Source organism: Diadema setosum, chromosome 5 (genome assembly GCF_964275005.1).
Source record: "Diadema setosum chromosome 5, eeDiaSeto1, whole genome shotgun sequence".
In the NCBI taxonomy this organism is placed as follows: domain Eukaryota; kingdom Metazoa; phylum Echinodermata; class Echinoidea; order Diadematoida; family Diadematidae; genus Diadema; species Diadema setosum.
The window spans coordinates 7125703-7146764 of NC_092689.1; the positions used below are offsets into that span (position 1 = coordinate 7125703).

At 38.8% G+C, this 21062-nt stretch overlaps 1 protein-coding gene across 1 annotated transcript in view; it reads left to right on the top strand.

Moving 5' to 3' along the window:
- Positions 1-21062, top strand: part of LOC140228461 (receptor-type tyrosine-protein phosphatase beta-like) — a 53028-nt gene that overhangs the window by 25963 nt on the left and 6003 nt on the right. The window contains exons 23-39 of the mRNA XM_072308676.1: positions 712-999; positions 1911-2174; positions 2669-2812; positions 4228-4371; positions 5256-5534; positions 6764-6912; positions 7290-7419; positions 8387-8529; positions 9118-9286; positions 9908-10051; positions 10752-10977; positions 13009-13079; positions 16786-16879; positions 18414-18707; positions 19174-19255; positions 20199-20289; positions 20871-20938. Of these exons, the coding sequence (XP_072164777.1) occupies positions 712-999; positions 1911-2174; positions 2669-2812; positions 4228-4371; positions 5256-5534; positions 6764-6912; positions 7290-7419; positions 8387-8529; positions 9118-9286; positions 9908-10051; positions 10752-10977; positions 13009-13079; positions 16786-16879; positions 18414-18707; positions 19174-19255; positions 20199-20289; positions 20871-20938 (2780 nt within the window). The remainder of the gene's footprint in view (positions 1-711; positions 1000-1910; positions 2175-2668; positions 2813-4227; positions 4372-5255; positions 5535-6763; positions 6913-7289; positions 7420-8386; positions 8530-9117; positions 9287-9907; positions 10052-10751; positions 10978-13008; positions 13080-16785; positions 16880-18413; positions 18708-19173; positions 19256-20198; positions 20290-20870; positions 20939-21062) is intronic.

Consider the following 21062-nt stretch of genomic DNA (forward strand, 5'->3'; position numbering starts at 1 on the left):
TAAAAAAACAGAAAGAAAGAAAGAAGGAGAGATAATGTATTTCATGTATGAAATAAGTTTTTGTTAGTTTCACAATCTTCATTGTTGCTCATGCTGAATTTCAGAATAGAATTTTTGTCCATTTTTGTTTTAATATCTTACTACTTTTCACATCTTACTTTTTGTTTCATTAAAGTAAGTCATTTTTGGAACTGATAACATATTTTGTTTGGGTTTTTTTTTCCATCAGAAGTAACTTATATTTGTAACTTGTGCAAAAATATGAAAGAAAATAAGGATGGTTGAAATGCTGTTTATAAGAAGCATTACTTTCATTGTTAGTACTAAGGCACTTTAGCATACTATTTTTTGGCTGATTCATTATGCAGCTGGCATAGCTTGGTAAGCTTGGTAGGATTAAGCACTTGAATAGACCCCATACTGCAGAACCTCTTTTCTCACTATACTCTTCCAGAGTGTGTTTTCTTTGAAAAATGTAGACAGGTGAGAAGAGTCCATTTGAATTGAGATACACATCATTTCAAAGCATAAAGTTCTGCTCATTTGGAATCTGCCCTGAACTAAAAATCATGTATCTGGCGACATTTTGTTCGTTTTGTAATGCAAGGTCACAATTATCTCAACTTGATTAGACTGGAGTTAAACTTGAATGTCTTGCGATCAAACACTTTGTGTACATCTGACAGAGACTGCCCTGTTTTCTCTCATTAGGAACTCCCCGTCAGTCCCTCAATCTGGAGGTAACGCCCAGCGACAGCACCACGAATTTCTTCCTCACGTGGAGTGACCTCGACGAGGGCAACTTTACCTCCTTCTGCCTGGAGTACACGCCCTACGAGCCGGGCAACTTCCCGGACAATGGCATACGCAAGGTGGAGCGCAGCAGGCTAGAGCTAGAATTTTACAACCTGTCTCCTGGCGAGGAGTACACTGTCACCGTTACCACCTGCATCAGTTCCCCCACGGATGATGGAGAGGAGAGCATTATGTACAGATTACGTAAGAACAAGAGATTCAAGAGCTTATTGCATCACTGTTACAGACTCCTTGCTGCCCCCCCCCAAAAAAAAAGAAGAAAAACATGAATATTTTGTTCTAAAACTTGTATTTCTGGGTGTGTGTGTGTGTGTGTGTGTGTATGGGTGTATATGTGAAGTGTAGGACAGAAAAAAAAAACTGAGTAAAAATAGAGAAGTGTTGGGATGTAGAAATATTCTGTTTACTGGTACTCCATTTATTCATTCAGTCAAGATGGAAATTTAATGTGTTCAAAGTGAAAGGTTCATCCAGCAAATTTAGACTAACACAACATCACTAATAAATGTGATGTTCTTTTACTTGTTTTGAATATCAAGATCTTCCAAAAAATATCCCCTACCCAGATGATGATAAATCATCTTACTCTATGGCTGTGAGATATGAATAGCAAGCAAGAAGCATGATCACAAGGATGTAACTCTGCAGATGCAGGAAAAGCTTTTTAAGTCCACACATGTTTCATGAAGGTTTGAGTCTTCTTTCTTGGAGACCAACAGCCAACTATACATTCTATTTGCTGTCCACTAGCAGTGTTGTGAGTTGTGCAAACTTTGCATCTAAACCCTTGCCTACAACACCAAATGAGATATTTATCCCCACTGTGCAGGGCTTGACACAAGCAATGGCCCAGGGCCACTAAAAATTGATGTCAGGCTACCAAATGTTGAAAGAGACCTTTTTGTTATTGGTTGCCCAATAGGGCTACTAAAATTCAAAATGAATTTTTATATTTCCTGTAATTTCAAGCCACGACATACCTTTTTGTGCCCACCAATATTTCTGTTTTTAAGATTTAAATGCCCAAATGGGCCACCAGTGAGAGAAAAAGTTAGTGTCGAACCCTGACTGTGCATTCGACATCTCCCCAACAGCTCCAGCACCCGCTACCGGAATCCAGATGGCTGAGGACACCTTGTCTACCACCTCGGTGACACTTGAGTGGGACGAACCAGACGGCATCCGCGACAGGTACGAGTTTGCTCTCGACCCGTCCACTGAGGGCAATTTTGATGACATGGACGCTGATCATTCGGTGACCATTAGCAATCTGGCTCCAGGAAAGCGGTACGTGGTCGACGTCACTGCCATCAGCGGCAACAGGAATAGCTCGACTACTCAGTTCGCCTTCCACACGTGTGAGTAACTCTATTATGGTTTATAAGCCATGAATTTCAGGCTCCCATCTCCAGTTTGTTTAAAGTAATATCACAATTGAGATTAAATCCTGGTTTGAATTTGGATGCATACTTTCAGGGTTTTATGTTGGGAAGATAATTGTACATGTTACTGAGACGTGTTTGAGGTAATAACATATAGTATGTAGTTTGCGTTTGTTAAGAGTAGTGTATGTGATATGATTGTACAACTGTACTTTCGCAAGATAGTTCTAAAGAGGGAGCAAGTTTTTCAACTGGTATTTTCTGTTGGAAGCTCTCTCTAATACGAATGAGATGTGTGTAGCAAACAATTTGTCGCAACATTTATCAGGCCTCTGCTGATCCCAATTTTATTTTGGATAACATACCTCTCTCAAGGCAGCATGCATTACAGTTATGGTGGCATGCAGTGAGCATTATGTCACTGAAAGTGGTGGTTGATGCATGCTGTTATCTCCCCATCCCCTTTACAGTTCCCGATGCTCCACAAAACCTTGTTGTTTCTGATGTGAGCACAACAACGGCTGAACTTTCATGGAGTGATCCTATACAGGAAAACATACCAATTGTGAGGTACGTCCTCGACATTGAGCCAGGAGCATCGGATTATCCCGTTGGTGAGTACATCACTGGATGCAATTTTGTTGTGAAGTCTTCACTTTCATCCCCTGAAATATTGCATTCTCTGGTTACAATAATTCGATCCATTATCCTTGCTGTATGTTTCCCCAAGAGAGGTGAAATATTTTCTATAGATAATGACATTTATGTGTATCATTTCTTTAAAGGCTTAACAAGTGGGATATGTGTCTAAATGTCAGTGGCGAAGAGTAACTGAGATATACAGTGTACATGTGAAAGGAGTGAAGAAATTTGTTAGGGTATTTTAAAGGGATCGTACAGTTTTGGTTGAGACCTAATTTCGGGTTTCTAACATTTTTTGGTGAAATAAGGAGAAACCTCTTATGAAATATGAAAGAGCATGTAATTCTATGAGGAATTTAACATTTATTTGATGAAAATTGGCTTTGAAATGGCTGAGATATCCAAAAAAGAGCAATTCTAATGAAGTGTGGGACCCACACTTTATTACGAAGGCTTTATTTTACTTTGTTTTTGGATGTTTCAGTCATTCAAAATCTGATTTTCATCAAATAAACTTTGAATTCCTCTTAAAATGGTATGCTCTGTACTATATCAAAAGTGTTTTCCTGGTATCTTGCAAAAAATTATAAGCCCAATTCTCATCTCCACCAATACTGTACCATCCCTGGCTTGGCTCATATGACATCACCTAGATATATCACTGTCCAGCACCTTCAAATCACTAGATACCTCCTAGCTAGGCCTTCTATGCTTCGTGCTATATCATTTACTGCACACACAGCTGGATCGGCATTTGTCAGATAATTCGTGCTAACTGGCCCTGCTTCCACACCTGCAAAGACCAAGTTTCTAATGCCTGTATGTGACACTAATTACATATTCTCTCTTTGCAAAAAATTTAGCTAAACACAAACACAAAGCTTGCCTGAAATTTTTATTCAACTTGTGCATCGTGGAAGAATACTTACCTCTGTAAATATTCTGACAAACTTTGGGCAGCCCAGACTGGGTAATGCCTAGCTCACTGATCTGTTACATAATGGTAGCATTTTATTTTCATTTATTTCATTATCGTTTTTTTTTTGGTAGTACATGTAGATTAAGCTAATAGGAATGGATTGAAAATAGACTATGAACCTCTTTTCCCATTTTCTTATAATCATTTGTCTGTTTTATTTGTATCTGTATTCAGACAGAAAGTTTCCTGCTTTTCTTAAGTAAATGTTGATGTTTACAGAGTAGGCCTATGTGTATGTTCAAAATTGTCTACATACATAGCAACTTATCTTTCTTCCTTAGACATTTATTCATTTACTTTTTCTGTTTCTAATACAGATTGCAACCTGTTTGTTTACAGCAGTCTTCAGACAGAGCAACTTTTCTTTCTTTCTCACATAATCAGTTGTTTGCTTGTGATTTTCTTCAGACATTAATCCGTCGGCCACATCGCGTTCGCTGACTGGTCTGACACCAGGGGCATCCTACACCGCCACCCTAGCCTCAGTCATCGAACGCGAGGATGGCTCACCTCTGACAGGCGCTGCAGAATCGTCCACACCTTTCCTTATGAGTAAGCTCCAAGCATAGCATGATTTATAATGGTTGAGCCCATCAGCAAGTTACGGGGTCATGAGAGCCAATTACATTCTGGCTCATCTGTCAAAAAAAAAAAAAAAAAAAAGATAACAAGAAAGAACAAAACACCAATGTGAATTGAAACTGACAGTTTGTTCAAAGAAGTGGACCTTTTTCTTTTCTACATATTGTTTTGAGGTTTGGTATAGGAAATAGCTTTGAAAACATTTGATTCATTCAGAATTAGAACCAAAACCGATAAACAGATATTTGAATTTATGCAACAACATGCTAATAAAAAGACATGAAGAAGTTTGCAAAGAAAAACACATACAAAAAAGGGCAAATAAGAAATTATATGATGGTTTGAAGGCTGTTCAAGTGAGAATCTTTCACTGGTGGTAGTTCATTGTAATCAAATCCCAACATTGAATGTATATGCAGTCTTTACCATGTGTAACACCAATTTTTTGTTTGACACCTAGAAAGTACTATATACCTGTACATGTATCATTTTAAGCAGGAAAGAGGCAGATTCACTGCAGTGTGATACCTGTTCTCGTAATACTGCCATCTGAAAAAACTATCAAACAAAAAAACAAAAAGGGAAACTGGTCAACAGTCAAAGGGCTATCTGACCGTCTGGTTATAAATTTCCGGAATCCACTTGAAGATAATGACATGGTTATAATTCTAACTTTTCAGGTTTTCTCTTGCTCGATAATGACAGATAAACTGAAAAAAAGAAGAGAGTGCTTGTCATGCAAGTTTGGTGTAAGATTTGATTTGCACAAGACATGAATAAAGCTGCACTAGGCACTGTCTAGATGGTAGCTCACAGTAGCTGTTATTTTTATGAGTGCTCCTTTGTTTTTCCAGTCCCCTCACAGCCCACAGATCTCACGGTTACCATGGTATCCCTGACCGCTATCAGGGTATCCTGGCAACCAAGTGAGGGTGAGGTCGACGCTTACGCCTACAGTTACTCCCCGGGCGGAGAATCGGGTACAACCCCCGACACTTTTGTGGATCTGACCAATCTGGGTGTGTCCACAGCCTATGCCTTCCGTGTGAGGGCACAGAGCAACCGCCTTAACAATGATGGGGACATTATAGAAACCAAATTCAGTCAGAACCTCTCTGGAATTGTCAGCACCAGTAAGTTGATATTGTCATGCTTTTGTATGATATTATGAGCTATGAATTTCTTTGTATTTTTTTTTGTGTGTGTGTGTGTGTGTGTGTGTGTGTGTGATTGCATTTGTTGTAATTTCTCTGCTTTTTTTCGCTGGCTGTATTTTAAGTAAAACAAACAAACAAACAAAGAAAATAAGGGCACAATAACAGATGAAGAAATTCCTTTTGTGCATGAGTGCAGCCACATAACTCCAGTAACTTTGAGCAGAGTTGGATGAAATGAAGAAAGGGTTTGAGTTGATACAGTTCAGCAAAAAAAAAACAAAAAAAAAAAAATCTTTATCACTGGACCGTAGCATCTCTCATAGACCATATTCATTTTATGCACGAAATTGCAGAAGTTTTACATTTTTTGACAATTAAAAACAAAAGATATGAATGCATCCCTCTGTATGTCATGATTTTTCAAGAGTGTCATGGTATCACACAGTCATTTATTAAAGCAAATCAAATGTTCCCCCCTTCAATCAGAGGCCAAGGAAATTCTGCGCTGATTGGTCTGTTCTGGTTTGTTTGGTCTATTATGTGCAAACCTTTGGGATGTCTGCACAGTTGACATGATAAACACACACGACCAAGATATTTATTGGGATATCTTCTCCTGAATCATCTTAAACTGGTTTTGTTTTACTATGCTCAAACTTTAAGGCCTTTCTGGCTTCTCTCTTGATATTAATTCCACATGTACTGAGCAATTGCTATGATTCTACTGATTCCATACTTGCCAACTAGTAAGATTTTATCAGATTTATTAAGATTTTTTACATTAAAAATAGCAAAATCAGATTTTCTGTCAGAGAAATCAGATTTTTAAAAAATATTTAGTTATACCTTTCATGTGTATTTTCTGAAGATTTGACCGAAAGTAAGATTTTTAACTTCAGTTTGCATATAAAATAAGATTTTTTGCAATCCACGAGTAAGATATTTCATCTTGAAATGTTGGCAGGTATGTGATTCCAAATAAAATCTGTTCTATTTGAATGTCATGGCATGAATTTACTTGTTGTCCCAAAATTTTGAGGTGTAAATTTGTGCTGGCTTCATCATTTCTAATATCACCAAACACTATTAAGTTTGCATTCCACCATCATCATTATATTCCACACCTGTGATAGTGTGTGCTACTGTATATAAACTGTGCATGCAGTTGTGTACCTAAGTTGCCAATCTGTCTGATTTCGAAACAGAACCGCCAGTGCCGTCCTCCTTCCAAGTCACTGCGGTGACGGCAACATCTATGACCTGGATGTGGGTTCCCTCCAATGCTGGAGTTACGTCGTACGTCATCGCCATCAAGGACAGCGATGGGGCAACCATAGGCAACGGGAATATGCAGGTATATAGGCATGGTGAAAGGGGCCTTTGGGGAGCTTTATTGATTGTTATTTACAATGGCTGGTCATGAGATCATGTCAGTGGTGAATGCAGGTGATTAGTTAGAGCTGATATAGGAATTCACTTTATAAATTTTCTGTTCGAAACAAGGAACTTCACCATAAGTTGCAATTTGATTAGATACCAAACATTTTGATTGCTTTTTCTATCGTGATCGATAAAGTGAAAGTAAGTAATATTGATGACATCATCTTTCTGGTATTTCTTAACTTTGAGAATTTGCAGGCCTTGGAGGAGACATTGAAATAACATTTTCCACTGATTTTTTAATGTGATTTATCATAATGTATGAATGACATTTTGTTTCCACAATTCCAGGTCACAGGCACTTCTTACACACAGGACTCCCTCCTGCCATTTACCGAGTATACAGCTACTATATTTGCAGAGTTCAATGGTGTGCTGAGCGATGCCCTCAATGCAGCCACACAAAGAACCCTTGCCTCAAGTAAGTTCTAACCAGTGTGCCATCCTTTAATACTATTAAGTGGTCTTCAATTTTTCCTTAACCTGCTGAGGACAAGTCCCAGGTATGCTCCGGCAGGTGTCTATGGGAAATGCACGTTGTAACAAAATCAGTCCATCCTCGATGGGTTGAAGTGTACAAATGCCCTGGAAATCAAATTTGTGTCCAGGTAGAATACATAAAAGCAGCCAAAATTCACCTGTGATAGCCCCTGAAGGTATACATATTTTGATAATTCAGATCATCTCTCCTATAACAATATGGCACTTGTGCTCCACGCATTTAAGTTCTGCTCTATATGCTCGGTTACTGATGTTTGTGTTTTCTAGCTATAACGGGCACGTTTTAACGAATAATATCAAGATTCTATGTCTATCGCTTAGATGATCGTGGGCAGGCATTGCATATGACTATTGTTCAAGATATATTTGGGGAAAAAATATTCATAGAATTGAAAGAATAAGGAGATCAAGTAGTCTATTTCAAGTCGTTTTTGTTTTTATATACTCTCGAAAATTTGTATTTAAACCCCAGTGAATAAAAATCGGAGAGACAAAAAATTCTAATATTTTGCAGAGGACATACATTACGTATATTCTACAAATACAAGTCTGTATAGCAAACATAATACTGAGGATATTGGAACGCTTAAAATATTATTCTATTCTGACTTAAATTCATCTTCTCCTCCACTTCTTTCTTTTTTTCTTTCTCCTCCTCCTCCTCTTCCTCCTCCTCCTCCTCCTCCTCTTCCTCCTCTTTCTCCTCCTCCTTCTTCATGTTACTATCAATCTAGGCATTTTACTCTCCAATGTGATAATGACAAGGTACCTCGTGGTAGCAGAAAAGGAAAGCCTCTGTTTGTAGTTCAGTACAGTACTACCAGATGAGTTCTCAGACCTTTTCGAAGTACATTTATCAAATCATTCCATCTTCCTCTTCCATCCAGAGCCGGGTGTGGTCACAACTCCTTCCATCAAGAAAACCACACCCGTGGAGGCGGAGGTGGAGTGGTCTGAACCTTCCTCAGCAAACGGAGTCATCGCCAACTACACACTCACTGTATTCAGGTCTCCAGAAGTTGGGCAATTGGTACAAAAAAATTGATAATAATGACTATGATTCACACTTTATCTACACTCAATCAATTCTAGGTTTCTGTTGCTCTTACTGTGTACACCATATATTTAGTGATTCTAATCTTTTTCAAATCGAGACTTCCCGACAATTTCATGAGTGGTTGAATTCGTGATCAGGGAGTTGCACTAATCAGCGGAGAAATGTATGTGAACCTGATCAGGATCAGAATAAATATATTTTGCAAGTTCTTAAATTTGCAAATGGCACTCGACGTGCAAAATTCGCTAAAATAAAAACCTCATGAAAAATACAAGCTATACAGAATGCTAATGATATTTGAAACCAAAGGTATGGAACTTTTGTAGATGTGGTCCCTAGCTGTCGTGAATTTCATCGGGATGGCTTTTTTGTTTGAGGCTTTTCCTCTCAAGAGCTTCCACCCATTACTAAGTGAGATATGAGGCTTAAAGTCCCAGATGATTTCTGATACACATGGAAAAAAAAAAGTTTTAATCTGGGGCAATCCTAGCCAATTGTGCAAAACACACACCTCAACGAACACCTCCCTTAATTGTCCCCACATAATCTATGGCATTGCAGGTGCAGCTTAGGCAAATCGCTGTCACCGCCGATGCATCGCTGATGATGTACTCCCAGGCTGTCGGTAGTCTCACCACCGGCAACTACTACGTCTTCTCCGTGGTGGCGACTAACGGCGTCGCGTCCAGTGATCAGTCATACTCCATGCGAGTGCTCTTCCCAGAGACCGGTGAGTGTGCAATACAACACTTGTAAATTACGTGTATCTACAGAAATTGCAGATCAAGTTTGCAACTTACCAGTTTATGACTTTTTGATAAGATGGAAGCAACAACAGTGAATTCAAAGATTTGTTATAATCCTTCTACTTCATATAATGTTTGTTATTCTCTGACTGGTACATATATTGAACAGCATCCTTGGATTTTATTTCTTTATTCATTTCTGCAAATATATGTATATATAATGGCACCTTTCTGATAGATATCTATATATATATATATATATTAATTTGATAATGTGTGACACACCCATTTAGATGTTTTCAGTGCGTTTGATATGTTACATTAACATCTAAATATTGTAGCACTAACTATGATTAATATGACTACTTGAGACTGAGTATCATGTTTCATAGGTTATTCAGTATGAGATGTTAAATGTACATTGTAGTCTCGCTTCATGTTGTGATGATTAAACCTTGTGTAAGCAATGAATCAGTGGGAGTGTAGCTGAAAATATTTCTGCAAAGTGTGAGGTGTTTTAGGGAAAAAAACAAATTGTGAAGCTTTAACTCAAGTGCTCTTGCGAACCCCTGAATTTATGCATCTGTGTTTGGTCTCTTACGTAGCTCCACCTGCCCCATCGTCCTCCTCCGCCCCTCAGCTGGTGTCGCGAGGAAACACCATCTCTATCTCCTTCCAGAACCCATTCAGCGAGGTCTACGGCCCCATTACCAGATTTGCCATCATTGTCAAGGAAAGATCCACATCATGTGAGTGACTCTATTGGAAGTACTATGTGTGCTAGAAAACGAAGATAAACGTGCATTGCATTTAAGTCACCTTTCTTTTTTCTTTCTTTTTTTTTTGGGGGGGGGGTCAGAGTCCATGCTTTAAGGGAGTGACTTAGGTGTTGAGTTTTGTGTCTACCAAAAAAATTAAAAGTGATAATGATAGTGATAACCAATTTATGTTGTGAAAAAAAAAATACACACAGTTAGCATTAGGAGAAGCCTGGATATATCAAATTATGTGTATACATGTAGGAAGATAGAACACTTTCGTGTTCCCTACCAGAAAGACAGTTACCTCGCAGTTTTCCCACGAACTCATTTGCATTTTTAGTACATGTAGTTTGTAAAAATTTGATCAAGCTTGATTAGAAAGAAAAATTGAAACTACAATTGTAGAAATTGAATGCACATTGCTAACTACCAACCCAGGTCGTATCAAGATCTTGAAATTTTGGTTAATTTTCTTTCTTGCAATCAGGGTTTCCTTGAAGAAATTGATCCCTGTATTCAGCTTGTATGATAAACCAGTCGGGGGGGGGAAACAGCAAAACAGAATGTTGACTGGAGAACTCTGGCTAGAGACTTGTAATGCTGTAATGGCAGAGAGCCCAAAATTTCAACAGGCTTGATTGCGAAAAATCTCCATGAGAATTCTCTCTCTCTCCACTTCCTTTCCCAGCGTTGACCTCTGTGGCCAAGCGTCAAACGTCCAGTGTGCTGACCTGGGCCGAAGCGAGAAGGTCACGCCCTGTGCCCGAATACCAAACCACAACCACCGACTACTACCCCTTTAGTAGCAATTCGCAAGAACGTGTGACATACACCGTAGGGTCAGACGGCTCCTGCGATCCCAATGACCTGACAGAATACTGCAATGGCGCCCTCTATCCAAGCACTGCATATACGTATGTGAAATTTATTTGTTTTTTTTCTCTCTTCTCTTCTCTTTTTTTTTCTTCATGTTGCCCATTTAGAAAACCTTGTCAGTATACTAGTTGTTACAGAAAATGGGAGTATTTTTTGTAAAGAATGGGAGTGTGTGGTGAGCACCCGGACAATGGTCCTGAACAATGGACAGGATTTAAATGCTCTGTTACATATTCACTATCACATACAGCTAGTCTTTATTTTCTGAAATGTAGTGTATGCAAACACATGAAAACATGTGCTTATTTTTTTTGTGTGTGCATACATTTTATTCAAATTACCATGAAACAGACGAAGACCCCATTTACAGTGCGGGGCTGGGCCGCGGCTCGGCCGCGGCCGTGGCCAAGCCCGCCTTCATTTCAGTGTAAACGCGCAAAAGGCCAAATGCAGGGCCAAAATTGGCCGTGCATTTGGCCATGCTCTGGAGGTGGTCTTGGCCGCGGCCGAGCTGCAACCGAGCCCGGCCTTTTCTCAGTGTAAACGCAATCTGGGCCAAATGCGCGGCCAATTTTAGTCTGGCTTGCAGACCCTCTGCCCGTACTATTTCGCTGTTCAGGATATCAACCCCCTCAACGTCAAAAACTAGTATACTTTAAGGTGGTTTTGTCCTGCAAAGGATTTTTCCTTCGGCAAAGGCCTTTGCCCGAAAGGCGATTTCGTCGCCACGGAATCCAGTTGGCAACGGGTCTGAAAACCAGACTATACCAAATTGCGTTTGTTTACAAGCAGAGCGCCACTACGACAAAATATTGAAAGGTTTGAATGAAAAGCCTGGGCCGATCCCCGCACTGTAAATGGACAGAATTGCGGGGCTCGACCCAGCCCCGCACTGTAAACGGGGTCTATCAATGCTCAGGGCAATCCATCATGAATTATTAATAGAGCATTCATGTGCCTTGGAGTAAGAGTCCAGAAGCCTCGTCAGCAGAGTTCTGATAAGGTGGAATTTGTGGTATTCATGTCTATTGTTCAGGCTCATTGTAAGCACACACTCTCATATTCATCATTGGTTCTTGTGTAAAGTTCAGTTTTTGTACAGCGGGTTCAAATTTGACCAAATTCTGGAACTTAACTTTAAAATTAGTCATGTACTTAACGAAACAGATTCATGCTCTCCTATTCAAATCATCTCCAACTAAATTGTACACTATTCAACTATTACTTGTATCATTGACAGTGTTATTTGATGTATAGTTTTTGAACTATTAGTTTGTGAACTACAAAAACTGTAATAGTATATATGTATATACACAACAAACACGAACATTAACACATATTCACAACACATTTCCACGCAAACACCTCACATCTTGCACAATGCACCACTGCACTTTTTCTCCTCATTCTTCCCTCCCTTCACCTTATCGCCACTCAGTGAGTGGTGACATATTATGTTACATTCTTAAAATGTATTGTATAGACAATCATTTCTAAAGCCACTGTCCTCGTCAAGCACTTGCATATTACTACAATGTATATGTTGTCCTGAATTTCTGTACATCAAAAATTGCCTAATCTGGCTTTGAGCAAGAGATATACTGTAACTTATGTTTGCATAAATGTATGCACAAAATAGTTTATTTTCACTTTGAATTGTATAAGGGGAAAAAAGTTGAATATTTGAATTAATCATTTATTTGCTTTAATTGTCAGATTCAATTTATACTGTGATCACTTTGTTTGTTCAATTGACTTTGCACTTCATTTGTGTATGAAAAAGAAATTCAGAAATGAAATCACAATCAATCAGTCAATCAAACTATTAAGGATCAAAAGTGGGAAATGTTTTTGTAACACCTAGTGCTTGCTGCAGAGATGATTTTTTTGTTTTGTTTTGCAATAAATGCAATTGATCTCCATCAAAACCAATAATCAAAAGTCTTTAGATTTCCTACGTCAATATTTCTTGGTGAGGTTTCCTGGAGTGCACATAGATTTGATGCATTGACTGTACATTTCTTCCATGCAAATGCAACATGTTTCTTTGAATCTGTTTTTCACTGCAGTTTCAAACTAAGGGCGTACGGAGAAGATGGCGACCATACAGACACACCAGACAGCGATGTGTTCAGAACCCGTAAGTCTCGACATTCTGAAATGACATTCAGTCAGGTTAATGCACTGGTTACAGTATAAGTTGTTATTTTTGCTTCAGTTACTGTGTAAGTTATTATTTTCGCTTCAGTTACTGTATAAGCCGTTATTTTTGCAAGGGTTTGATTTTCAAAAATTTTGCGAATCACCGTTTGACACAAATTTAACTATACGTGAAACTGTTGTTGTGAACTAGGTATAACTATACTGCACTTATGATACCATCTGTGTCTATTCACAAAAACAACATTTCGCTGAATTGTCTGTTATCTTCTCATTTGCAAAAATAACAGCGTATTCAGTATGTGTATCGTGTATGTTTGCGTGCTGGGTGTAAACATGCTGATAGTTTCTACATGCTAATGTTTGTACTTTCTTTTCAGCAATGACTTTAAAGTGAAAACATAGTTTTGGTAAGGGTTTGAGAACCCGTCTGACACCATTTTATATTTGCTTGCAATATATCGAAAAGAGTCTACAAAGAAACTTAACTGGCTGACGCGATTCGCCGGGATGATGAGTCGTTTTGGAGTATTTTGAGAAAAATAATAAAAGTCGGAAAATCGTCTTTTATTCCAGAAGGATCCAGACTAACTCGGTCTCAGGGAAAACTTGACTCAATTTCAGACAATTTACACGTTCGTGATTGCCATATTCTACTGTACAGTATGTCCAAAAAAAAATTACAACGGGGCCTTCCGCAATGATATCTTTAAAAATAGTGAATCAATCTAAATACAAATTCAGGTTATGAAACTATAACTCATTGCCCACATCTTACAGAAAACCCCATTCGATTTGCTTCAGTGGTCAAAGAGAAATACGGAATTTTGTAGAGGATGTCGGGAATCTCTTCCTGTCCAAGTTCTGTCTATTGTTCACACACAAGATCATCGAAATGCTAAGCTCGGAAGAATCTGATTCATGACATGCTTTACAACAATCCACATTTCTCTGTGACCGCTTAACCAAATCGAATGGGGATTTCTGCAAAATAGAGCTAAAATGTTATATTTCAAGACCCTGAAGTAGCATTTGAAAAATTTAATCATATTGGGCATTATCAATGCGAAAATCTTATTGTAATTTTTGGGGGGACATACTGCAGTAAGTCGCCCCAAAAATTACAATCAGATTTTCGAATTGATAACACCTATTATGATCAACCTGTGTACGTGCTACTTGAGAGTCTTAAGGTATAACATCTTAGCTCTATTTTGCAGAAAACCCCATTCAATTTGGTTAAGCGGTCACAGAGAAATGTGGATTGTTGTAAAGCATGTCATGAATCGGATGCTTCCGAGTTTAGCATTTCGATGATCTTGTGTGTGAACAATAGACAGAACTTGGACAGAAGAGATTCCCGATATCCTCTACAAAATTCTGTATTTCTCTTTGACCACTGAAGCAAATCGAAAGGGGTTTTCTGTAAGATGTGGGCAATGAGTTATAGTTTCATACCCTGAATTTTTACTAAGATTCATTCACTATTTTTATGCCTCCGCCACGAAGTGGTGCCGGAGGCATTATGTTTTCGGGTTGTCCGTCCGTCCGTCCGTCCGTCCGTCCGTCCGTCCTTCCGTCCGTCCTTCCGTCCGTCCGTCCGTCCGTCCGTCCTTCCGTCCGTCCGTAATGAATTTTGTGGACAAGGTAACTATCAAAACCTGTTGAGGTATCCTAATGAAACTTGGCATGTATGTGTATTAGGGGGTGAAGTTGTGCCTATCAACTTTTGGGTGCACATGCTCAAGGTCAAAGGTCAAAAGGTCAAGGTCAAATACATAAAATTTCACTATTTCCACCATATCTATTGAATGCCTGAAGATATTTTCTTGAAACTTAGTGTATACATGTATTACCCAATTAAGATTCTCTGGTGAAAGTTTGTGTCATGAGGTCAAAGGTCAAAAGGTCAGGGTCAAATACATGAAATTTCACTATTTTCGCCATATCTATTGAATGCCTGAAGATATTTTCTTGAAACTTAGTGTATACATGTATTACCCAATTAAGATTCTCTGGTGAAAGTTTGGGTCATGAGGTCAAAGGTCAAAAGGTCAAGTAAAAATATCAAAACTTCTTTTTTTCTCCGTGCCTTGGAAAATTGTTCAAGGTATCTTCATGGAACATAGTATACACATGTACTGACTGGAAGTGATTATCTAGAGAATGTAGGGTTCATGGGGTCAAAGGTCAGGGGTCAAAGGTCAAGTGCAACACTTCAAAATTTTACTATTTCCCTCATATTTATGCAATGCCAGCAGGGTTATTATTTTTTTACACTTAGTGTATGCATGTGTAACCTAATAGAAATTCTCTGGAAAGTGTTTTTTTTTCTTCTTTTTTTGCCTCAAAGGTCAAAAGGTCAAAGATCAAGTGAAAGTGCTGAACTAACTTTTTCCTCCATATCTCGAAGTGGCTCAAGTTATCTTGAAACATAGTACATATTATGCATGTTCTACCTGAAAGTGATTATCTTATGAATTTTAGGGTCAAGGGCCAGATGAAAATGGTAACAATTTACTATTCAATTCAGAAATTGCACTTTTTCTCCACACCTGTACCTTGAAAATTACTCAATGCCTAAATGTATGAATGGGTCAAAGTCAAGTTAAAGTCCTTAAATCCCTAGATACATGCTCTCCTATTCATCCAATTAAACCTAGGTCAAGGAAGGTGAACATTCAACACATTTGTGACAAACTTGTCATTTCAATATTTTGCCAATTTTGTGAAAATGTAATCACACATTGTCCACATGTACTATCTAGACCTATTGGGAAAATCATGCATTATGGCGGAGGCATACCAGTCGCCAAAGCGACATTTCTAGTTAAAGATATCATTGCGGAAGACCGCGTTGTAGTTTTTTGGGGGACATACTGTATAATACCAAACGAGGCCTAACTGAACAGACAGGAAAGTGCGTGCTAATCCTGTACAAAACAAATGGACAGCGCGTGGTCCTCAAGCCTATACACACATCATGTCACCTGAGACGCGCTGTCTTTGAAGTTTTTGTTGTTGTTTATCAAGCGTCTTTGATTGTTTTTAGAGGTGCTTGATTGGCGCACACTAATTTTGCATGCGCGCCAAAGAGGTTTTTTGATGCGAGCGTTTTAACAACTCAGACCATTACTGCAGTAGCCAGAACGCGAAGTGCTAGTTTATACAGGCCGCTCCCATAGTACAACACTGTACAATCCAGAGGGACAACCAATACAACTCAGCCCGCCGTCAAAGCGAGGCAGAGTTATCCCCGAGTCCGAGTTTAGCCTGACCCCGTTCGGGTAAGTTCTGAGACTGAACCTTTTTGGTTAATATTTCGCATTTTCGTCGTTACCCATCGAATATCTTGTTATTATAGCGTTATTCCACACATTTCCTATGCATACGTTCACATTTGGGAGCAAAATTTGGCAACTTTTGCAGGCGTACCAGAACTATGTTTTGGCTTTAAGAAGCTTTCATTGATTGTATTTGCTGTAATCCTATTCAAGCTTAGAAATTTTGTGAATGGGTCAGTTTGGTGAAGAATTTGCTTTCATATTGCAGACTGTATTGTGGATGATTTCTCTGAAGACTGCCCAGTTGATATTTCTGTGTCGATTGTCTGGTGCTGGTGATATTGTCTGTTTTAATCTTTGATGTGAATCTGATCTTGTTTGCATCTCTTTTTCCCCTCCCAGAAACTGATTTTGGAATCTTCTACATACCAGCTATCATCCTTGGGCTCATTGTAGCTGTTCTTCTCATCATTTTCATGGCCATTGGCATGGGATGGTGAGTCTATGTTGAACTTTAGCTCAGAAATAACAATTGATTTTCAATTAAAAATTCAAGTATTGTATTAAAATACACTGGAGATTGTTCTTTATGGTTGTGGGATTTATTTGTCAGGGGTAAAGTTTGTCAAGCATTTTAGAAAAATTGATAGCAGTAGGATATGATATAAGAAGAATCAGAAATAGTAGTAGTAGTAATAGTAGTAGTAGTAATGGTAGTAGTAGTAGTAGTAGTAGTAGTAGTAGTAGCAGTAGTAGTAGTAGTAGTAGTAGTAGTAGTAGTAGTAGCAACTAGTAGGAGTAGTAGTAGTAGTAGGAGCAGTAGTAGTAGTAGTAGTAGTAGTAGTAGTAGTAGTAGTAGGAGCAGTAGTAGTAGTAGTAGGAGCAGTAGTAGTTTGTAGCAACTAGTAGGAGCAGTAGTAGTAGTAGTAATAGTAGTAGTAGTAGTAGAAGTAGAAGTATTAGCAGTAGTAGTAGTAGTAGGAGCAGTAGTAGTAGTAGTAGTAGTAGTAGTAGTAGTAGCAGTAGCAGTAGTAGTAGTAGTAGTAGTAGTAGCAGTAGTAGTAGTAGTAGTAGCAGTAGCAGTAGTAGTAGTAGTAGTAGTAGTAGCAGTAGTAGTAGTAGCAGTAGTAGTAGTAGTAGCAGTAGTAGCAGTAGTAGTAGTAGTAGTAGTAGTAGTAGTAGCAGTAGCAGTAGTAGTAGCAGTAGTAGCAGTAGTAGTAGTAGTAGCAGTAGTAGTAGTAGTAGCAGTAGTAGTAGTAGTAGCAGTAGTAGCAGTAGTAGTAGTAGTAGTAGTAGTAGTAGTAGCAGTAGTAGTAGTAGTAGTAGTAGCAGTAGTAGTAGTAGCAGTAGTAGTAGTAGTAGTAGCAGTAGTAGTAGTAGTAGTAGTAGTAGTAGTAGTAGTAGCAGTAGTAGTAGTAGTAGTAGCAGTAGTAGTAGCAGTAGTAGCAGTAGTAGCAGTAGTAGTAGTAGTAGTAGTAGTAGTAGTAGTAGTAGTAGTAGTAGTAGTAGTAGCAGTAGTAGCAGTAGTAGCAGTAGTAGTAGTAGTAGTAGTAGTAGTAGTAGGAGCAGTAGTACCGGTACTTGACCAGACAAGTACTATTGCCACTATGACAGTTGCTGCTATTTCTGCTACTATGAATACTTGAATCTATATCTGTGGCTGCTACTAATACTCATACTACTTTTACTTTCACTACTCCTTTTGTGCTTCTTTGTTGCCATCTTTTGCTTCTTCTTCTTTTTCTGCTCCTTCTTCTTTTCCATTTCCTTCTTCTCCTCCTCCTTCTGTTTCTCCATCTTCATCTCAAGGACATGGGTTTGAACCATGGATTTGAACCCTGAATCTATTCACCCTCTTTACCATGAGAAATCTAAAAGCCGTAGAATCTGTGTATTTGTCAAGTGTACCATTGATACGACACTTGACAGGATTTATAAGCCATTCCAATCATTCTATCAATGATTAGTGTAGAGGCATGTCAATTTTAATGTAATTACTAACATACTGTAATCCTCTCCTAACTTTGCAGCTGTGGTAGACCAGGAGAAGCTCTCTACGATGATGAGAACAGCGGCAGCTATCCACCCGAGTATATGGATAGGTATGGCAATGGTTACAGCAACGGTTACGGCAACGGTTATACCAACGTCCAGATCAAACGGAGGCTGATCGATGTGCCCTACGGCAAGAACGAGTTTGAGATGGAGAGTCCCTTGCGCGGGGAGGAGAATCCCTACACCATGCCACCCCACCCCACCCTCCCACCACAGGCCGCGGTGTCTGCCGATGTCCATCGGCCAGAACCTGAACCCCAACTCACAAAGTACGTTTCTACGGTAGCGGTTATCACCATGTTGTAAGACGCCCATGCATGCAAATCCGTTCCCCTTTATCTGTGGCATAGATACTCACAAAATGGTTGATAATATTTGTTTATTGTTATTGTTTTTTGGCTTTATTTTCTGTCATTGATTGTAGACCCTATAGATGTTAAATGTTATCATGCTTTCTAGTTTCTTATTGTCATCATGCAGTGATGAAATCAGGAGATATATCTCCCTGGCCACTTAGGGATGTATGTTGATCTTTTTTTTCTGTCAATTGAGGGACAGTCTGAAAAGTGGAATAGTATTAAAAAATACTATCTTTATAAAAAAAAGTAACTAAAGACTCCAAACTTTCATTCCACCATGTTTATTCTGCTGAAGTTACTGCTGTAGATACGATGTAGATCTTGACGGATACATGCTAACTGTCCCTTTTTTTTTTTTCTTCTTTGGTCCTTTCAGCCCTGTAAAGATTGGTTCCTTCGCTCAACACGTTTCCAACCTGTCGGACAAGAACAACTCTGGCTTCAGTGAAGAATACAATGTAAGTTGATCTCCTGCCCCCTTTACCCCTTCCCCCAAAAGAAAAATTATAAATCTACATATCTACAATATTACAGTGCAGAAAATGCCTTCAGGTTGAACTCATTCTGCAGCAACATTATAGGCAAAATGCTGATTATGTACAGATCAATTGTCAAAACCTGCTCTAAATTAAATAAGTAGACATCGCAAGTTTGTATTGCTTGAAACGTGGATGCAATTTTTATTTTTTACGTACAACTGCTGTGTTGTGATAAACTGAAAGCAGTGTAGCCGTCAAAATAGATATTTGTCTAATCATAAAAGTAACTTTGTCAAGTCGTTTTTCTCTCAAATGCTACGGCCAGTTTCTGAATTACTATGCAGATACATATTACAGGTTTAATCATAATATTTCAGTCACATGGAGGTTGGAACCTCTGTTTCCTCTTGAGATTAAAGGGACTGTACAGTACTGGTTGAGGTGGGGATTCATGTTTTGAACATTCCTAAGTGAGATGATGAAAAGCCTCTTATGAAATATGAAAGAGCATGTAATTTTAAGAAGGATTTAACATTTATTTGATGAAAATTGGTGTTCAAATGGCTGAGATATCCAAAAAAGTGCTAATAATAAAAGGCGACATGCCACAACTTTATTAGGATCTCTTTGTTTCACCTTGTTTTTGGATATCTCAGCCATTTCAAAACCGATTTTCGTCGAATAAACTTTTGATACCCCTTAGAACTGCATGCTCTTTGACATCTCATAGAGTGGTTTCTGAATATCTCGCAAAATGTTAAAAGCTAAATCCTCACCTCGACCAGAACTGTACACACTCTTTAAGACTGGAACCATAGATAGAGCTAAAGGATTGAAGTGTCCATCTGCCCCTAAAGAGACAGAGCTGTTTCTTTCCTCTGTACTTCTCACCATGTTTGCGCCTGTTTGATTTTGCAAAAAGAATCTGCTGGCCATCGGAGGCACCAGAGCCATGACGGTCGCACGGCAGGAGAACAACGCCACCAAAAACAGATATCGCAACATCCTTCCATGTAAGCACTTGCCCATCTTGTATTCTCAGTTCCCATTGGCTCCTGCAGGAGCCTCTTCAAAGTTGCCAAGTCTATGTTAGAATCTGCTGTGATAGCATAAAAGTGGGGCATGTGTTTCGTCAGTGCAGTCATGTAACTCCTATTGGGCCTTCAGAAAAGAACTCAATTTTTGGATAGCGTGATGTCTTTTAAGAACGAACTGCCTCAAGCTAAACCACCGGCAAGCAGCTCCCTCCTTAACCTTCCCTCAGTCCTCTCCTTCCAACTTCCACACCCTCTGGTCTTCCATCTTTTCTCCTGCCCCATCTGCCTTTCCCCTAGGATTCGCATATTTGTTTGTTTTCCCCCTTGTAACTAAGGCCTTGAACAGTGGAGTGATTTCCGAGTCAATATGGGCTCTGATAATGTACATTGATGCTACCATTATTTTTCTTATATTACATGTACTTTGCCTTATTAAACCATGATCTCTTCTTGACAGTTGTTTTGTGTTTTTACAATTTTCATCTGTACTAAACTTATTCAAGTAATGTACTGAATTTAGCTGACACTTTTCTTTCATTTATTTTTTGTTCCCGCAGTTGACTACACAAGAGTTAAGTTGGCAGGAGTGGTTGGCAATGATTACATCAATGCAAACTTCATCAAGGTGAGTTTATTTGGGGTTGTTGATGCATTGAAGTAAAGTAAAACTCCAAATCATTATGATTCCGCAGTGCCATATAATATGGAATATAGCAGATGAATATTTTCTGCAGTATTCAGGTATTTTC